The sequence below is a fragment of the Tarenaya hassleriana genome, unplaced genomic scaffold (genome assembly GCF_000463585.1).
Source record: "Tarenaya hassleriana unplaced genomic scaffold, ASM46358v1 Cleome1104, whole genome shotgun sequence".
Lineage (NCBI taxonomy): Eukaryota > Viridiplantae > Streptophyta > Magnoliopsida > Brassicales > Cleomaceae > Tarenaya > Tarenaya hassleriana.
Genome location: NW_010961332.1, coordinates 1 through 5,788, shown reverse-complemented (window position 1 = coordinate 5,788; position 5,788 = coordinate 1). Strand labels below are relative to the sequence as shown.

Here is a 5,788-nt window from a genome sequence, read left to right as displayed (position 1 = left end):
TGCACACGAGCGTTTGATCGGAGAGATTACGGTGAGGAACCGGCCGGCCTGAACCACAACAATGGAGGAAAAAAAATAATACGGAATGATTCCATTTAATTATATTAAATATAATGCATTTTTTTTTAAAAAAATCTCTCATAATTAAAAATATTTATCTTAACTCATCAATGTACCAAGGTACGGAATGTTCTTGGCTGACCACTTTTTTTTTTTTTAAAAAAAAAATCTGGAAATGTGAATGAAACTGACATATTGAATTTGTCAGCTTACTTGTAAATTGGGTTAAATTGGCCGGCAACCCTTGGTCCTCCTCCTTATATATTAGGTTACTTATACATCCCTCTTCATTATAAATACCCTTTTCTCAATTCCAGATTTGCCCTTAGATTTTACATCGATCGGCTTTGAAAGGGCTAAAGGTTGATGCTGTGGAGAAAGGCCTGTCCATGTATGTATTCATAGTGTTATTACTGATCAGTTATAATGATCTTAAAGCGATTTTGGTATTAATTGCAGATTCTTTTCGACGAGTTTTAATAACTTGTGGCTCAAGCAAAAGGGAAGCTCAGAGATGGCCGAAAAATCAGAAACTCTTCAGGCTATCAGCAAGGAAAGCATTGATCTGGTATGTACAATATATGTATATGTATATATATGTATATGTATATGTATATGTATTATACGAAACGGGTGTTGGGCTTGTAGGAAAATATGATCAGATACCAAATGTGATTTCTTCTGCAGGAAAATGTACCACTGGAAGAGGTTTTCGACCATCTGAAATGCACCAGAGAGGGTTTGAGCTCCAATGAAGCACAAGAGCGGCTTTCATTGTTTGGTTACAACAAACTCGAGGAGAAAAGGGTTCGGAATCGAATTCCATCTCACATTTTAATGTCCTCCTAGACACGGTTTTTGACATGATCTTCTTTCTGTTCATCACCAGGAAAGTAAGATACTAAAGTTCTTGGGATTCATGTGGAATCCACTGTCATGGGTCATGGAAGCTGCAGCCATCATGGCCATTGCTCTTGCTCATGGCGGAGTAAGTTCATCATCGTTTCTTCTCTTGAACTGTTACTTGAGAAATAAGTTACACGTTGCTGAGTAATGATCAAATCTGTATCAGGGAAAGCCTCCTGATTACCATGACTTTGTGGGGATTGTGATCTTACTTCTGATAAACTCGACGATCAGTTTCATAGAAGAAAACAATGCCGGAAATGCAGCTGCTGCTCTCATGGCTCGGTTGGCTCCTAAAGCAAAGGTTGCTCCTTTTACATCCTGAAATTTCGATACTTGTTCGGTACGGAAAACTGACTCATCATCGTCAGCTCTTTTAGGTCTCACGAGACGGGACATGGGATGAGATAGATGCTGCTGTGTTGGTTCCTGGAGATATAATCAGTATAAAACTAGGAGACATCATTCCTGCAGATGCCCGCCTTCTCGAAGGAGACCCTCTAAAGATTGATCAGGCAAGATCTCTTTCCACAAGTGAGAGATGAGATGTGAACTCAAGAGTTATTACAACTTGGTTCTTGAACTAATCTTGTCTGCATCCAGTCAGCTCTTACAGGAGAATCTCTTCCAGTTACGAAACATCCAGGTGCTTCAGTGTACTCTGGTTCAACCTGCAAGCAAGGTGAAATAGAAGCAGTCGTCATTGCAACTGGCGTTCACACTTTCTTCGGAAAGGCAGCTCATCTTGTGGAGAACACTACCCATGTCGGCCACTTTCAGAAGGTCAGTTCCTCAGTCTGGTCATTTGCAGAAGAGAAAACTTCTAGTTTTCCAAAAAGATGTGCAAACTTAATGATCAAATTACATATTTCTCTTTCACAATGATTGACAGGTCTTGACTGCAATAGGGAACTTCTGTATCTGCTCAATTGCCGCTGGAATGGCGATAGAGATTATCGTCATATACGGTATCCAACAGAGAGGATACCGTGTTGGAATCGATAACCTTCTTGTGTTACTGATCGGCGGGATCCCAATCGCAATGCCTACTGTTCTTTCAGTCACAATGGCAATCGGCGCTCACCGACTGGCTCAGCAGGGTGCCATAACAAAGAGGATGACAGCCATTGAAGAAATGGCGGGAATGGATGTTCTGTGCAGCGATAAAACTGGCACTCTCACACTAAACAAGCTTACTGTGGACAGAACTCTTATCGAGGTCTTCTCCGTTCCCCTTTCTTCTTACATGTAGTTAATGTCAGAATCCAGACAGGTTTGTGTTAAAAGTGTTTATAATGTTCATCCGTTTTTTGCAGGTTTTCAAGAAGGGTGTTGAGAAGGATACAGTTGTGCTCATGGCTGCGAGAGCTTCACGTTTGGAGAACCAAGATGCCATAGATACCGCCATTGTTTCAATGCTGGGAGACCCGAAAGAGGTACTTTAATTGTTCAGAAACAAAAGTGATAGACACATTCAATTCGTTGTGTCTGAAGAATGTCAGATACAATACTGACCTGATGATTCATTTCAGGCACGTGCTGGAATTCAAGAAGTCCATTTCCTTCCATTCAATCCCACTGATAAAAGAACTGCGCTTACATACGTAGATGGGGAAGGCAAGATGCATCGAGTGAGCAAAGGCGCTCCTGAGCAGGTTATACACCTTTCATTGTTTTACCTTCTCTTATGGTCGTTACCTTGAGGTACACGCAACATATTTTCATTTTTCCAGATTTTGGCTTTGGCACACAACAAAGTGGAGATCGAGAAAAGGGTACATATGGTTATCGATAAGTTTGCAGAAAGAGGCCTAAGATCACTTGCAGTTGCCTATCAGGTGACAGACAGACAGATAGATAACTACACTTGCATTAATGGGAAACCTCTCTGATGAATACAGACATAACAGTCTGGTTTCTGTACAGGAAGTACCAGATGGTGATGTTAAAAGCCAAGGTGGTCCTTGGGAATTAGTAGGCCTTCTTCCTCTGTTTGACCCTCCTCGCCATGACAGTGCTCAGACAATCGAGAGAGCTCTTCTGCTTGGAGTCAGTGTTAAAATGATCACAGGTAATGTCTTTTCCTAGCGCCATTTCTTCAACCTTGAATTCGTTTACTCATAGTGGTAATTTACTAAATTCTGGCAGGTGACCAGCTGGCAATTGCCAAGGAAACAGGAAGAAGGCTTGGAATGGGCGCAAACATGTACCCGTCTTCATCTTTGCTCGGCGAAACCCATATCGAAGCAGATTCAGCAATCCCCATTGATGAACTCATTGAAAATGCAGATGGGTTTGCAGGTGTCTTTCCTGGTGAGTAACTTGTTTCTCTGAACTACATTCAATCGCCTTGATCTTAAAGCAATGTTCAGGTAAGGAAAAGATTTCTGATTGTTTCGCCTTTGGTAGAGCACAAGTATGAGATCGTAAGGAGACTCCAAGCCAGGAAGCACATATGTGGAATGACTGGTGACGGAGTGAATGATGCACCGGCTCTGAAGAAAGCTGATATCGGAATCGCTGTGGCGGATTCCACTGACGCTGCCCGCAGTGCTTCTGACATTGTTCTTACAGAACCTGGGCTTAGTGTTATCATCAGTGCTGTCTTGACCAGCCGTGCAATCTTCCAGAGAATGAAAAACTATACGGTAACCCTACTCGATAAATCGTATAAGTATGTCTACAAAAAACTTAGCTTGATCGTTTTCCTTTTCATTTTGCAGATCTATGCTGTTTCTATCACTATACGTATAGTGGTAGGCTTCCACTTCTCTTTTACACTGAGAAAACAATTTCTGCTATTACATCTCTTCACATTTCACTTATGTCTTGTGTAACAGTTGGGTTTCATGCTTCTGTGTGTCTTCTGGAAATTTGACTTCCCTCCTTTCATGGTTCTAGTAATCGCAATTCTTAACGATGGTTAGTTTCCGTTAACTTCTCGTTGATCCAGAGGAGGGTTTCACTTCTTATATCTGATATAAATGGTTTTTGAAAGGTACTATAATGACCATATCCAAGGACAGGGTCAAGCCTTCTCCAACTCCAGACAGTTGGAAGCTGAAGGAGATCTTTGCTACCGGCATTATCCTCGGAGGCTACATGGCCCTGATGACAGTTGTGTTTTTCTGGGCATCTTATGAAACTAACTTCTTCCCTGTAATAATATTACACATTACCCTTTCCTTGTTTCTAATTCCCGACTACTCCCCAGTTCAACTCTTATAGATTAATGTTGTTTTCTTTCCCATGTGGTAGAAAATTTTCGGTGTGAGGAACTTCAACAGGCACCATTTCAACATGACAGACAAGGCAGTGGCCACTCACTTGAATGAACAGATGGCTTCTGCAGTGTACCTTCAAGTCAGCACCATTAGTCAGGCGCTGATCTTTGTGACCCGATCAAGGAGCTGGTCATTCATCGAGCGCCCTGGTTTTCTTCTTTTAATTGCTTTCCTCATCGCTCAGCTTGTGAGTTCCCTTTGACTTGATATACTATATACTGTCCTCTTCCGACATCTTCAATGGAAAACTGCGATACCATTTTCTACACTGTTTAATGGGATTCAATGCGTTTTTCCAGGTTGCTACGGTCATATCAGCAAGAGCAAACTGGGAATTTGCGGGGATTAGAAGCATAGGATGGGGTTGGACAGGAGTTATCTGGATATACAACATGGTAACTTACTTGTTGCTTGATCCTATCAAGTTTGGTGTTCGTTATGCGCTCAGTGGACGGCCATGGATTCAAATGTTTGATCAAAGGGTGAGTGAGTAGACAAGCACATGTTGTAAGTTTTTACTTCACGAAGAGAGAGCGTAGCAAAATGCAGTGAATGCGACTTATTTGCGATTGTTGCCAGATTGCACTCACGGGAAAGAAGGATTTCGGAAAGGAAGCACGAACGGCGGCATGGGCGGCCGAGAAGCGTACACAGCATGGTCTTCGAACTCCGCCTAGAAACCCTTCTACGGATCTGAACTTTATGGTCGAAGAAACCAAAAGGCGAGCCGAACTTGCGAGGTTGATCTCTCTAAAGATCTGAAACATTAGTACAGTCATTCATAGTCTTGTATCCTATATATGATGGAACTAATCTCATGTTCTTGTTTTCCTTTTCTTGATCGATGAACTTGCAGACTGAGGGAGCTTCAGACACTGAAAGGAAAAGTGGAGTCGGCGGCCAAACTGAAGGGCTACGATATGGATGATGCCAACTACAACAACTACACCATCTGATTCTCCCATTTGTCTGGATATTTCTGTATTCCTATCTGCATTCTTCTTGATATCAACAGTGAACCTAACTGAGAATGTTGGAGAATGTGTTTGCGTTTCTTTTACTTCAACCTGCCGCCTTGTTTTCCAAAACTGCTGTGTCAGTCTTTTGATTGAGTTTGCAAAGACAGCCTTTTGTCGGATTTTAAGAAATGGGTAGACTTCATGTTGGAAACTCTGCTCATGGAGGGAAACAGGACCCATTCATTGGTAGACTTTATGTTGCAGAACTTGGCTTGATTGCTAGAACTGACGTCTGCCATGGGGGGAAGCAAGCTTTTTGCTGGTTTGCCATGTGGAAAGCTCGTGGCTTTTCTCTCAAGTATAATGAGAAACCCTACCAAAGCACCAAGGTTTTGTCTCAGTTGATACATGAACCATTTACGAGTCCGGTTAGATAGATGTGGAGAGGGAGAGAGAAAAGATCGAAGCTTTTTTGCAGGTCTCCAATGTCAGATTGCCACTTGTAAGAACATTTCAAAGAGAGACGAAAGAAGAATATATTGCCTCCTTTACCAAAAAAAAAAAAAAAAAAAAAAAAAA

General features: G+C 41.8%; 1 protein-coding gene across 1 annotated transcript; it reads left to right on the top strand.

Moving 5' to 3' along the window:
- Positions 1-397: 397 nt before the first annotated feature.
- LOC104806026 (ATPase 7, plasma membrane-type) lies at positions 398-5,206 on the top strand. Its single transcript, XM_010530746.2, has 21 exons — positions 398-451; positions 520-628; positions 748-867; positions 950-1,048; positions 1,133-1,270; positions 1,347-1,481; positions 1,570-1,749; positions 1,859-2,185; positions 2,283-2,402; positions 2,499-2,621; positions 2,700-2,804; positions 2,893-3,037; positions 3,115-3,279; positions 3,376-3,614; positions 3,690-3,722; positions 3,807-3,888; positions 3,965-4,125; positions 4,225-4,437; positions 4,550-4,732; positions 4,830-4,990; positions 5,107-5,206. The coding sequence occupies exons 2-21, from the start codon at positions 575-577 to the stop codon at positions 5,204-5,206; spliced, it is 2,883 nt and encodes a 960-aa protein (XP_010529048.1). The 5' UTR covers positions 398-451; positions 520-574.
- Positions 5,207-5,788: the final 582 nt, after the last annotated feature.

Coding starts and splice junctions, on each gene's coding strand:
- LOC104806026 (XM_010530746.2), top strand. CDS start 575: ATGGCCGAAAAATCAGAAACTCTTCAGGCTATCAGCAAGGAAAGCATT. Junction 3,723..3,806: donor CTATCACTATACGTATAGTG/GTAGGCTTCCAC, acceptor CTTGTGTAACAG/TTGGGTTTCATGCTTCTGTG. Junction 4,733..4,829: donor TTCAAATGTTTGATCAAAGG/GTGAGTGAGTAG, acceptor GATTGTTGCCAG/ATTGCACTCACGGGAAAGAA.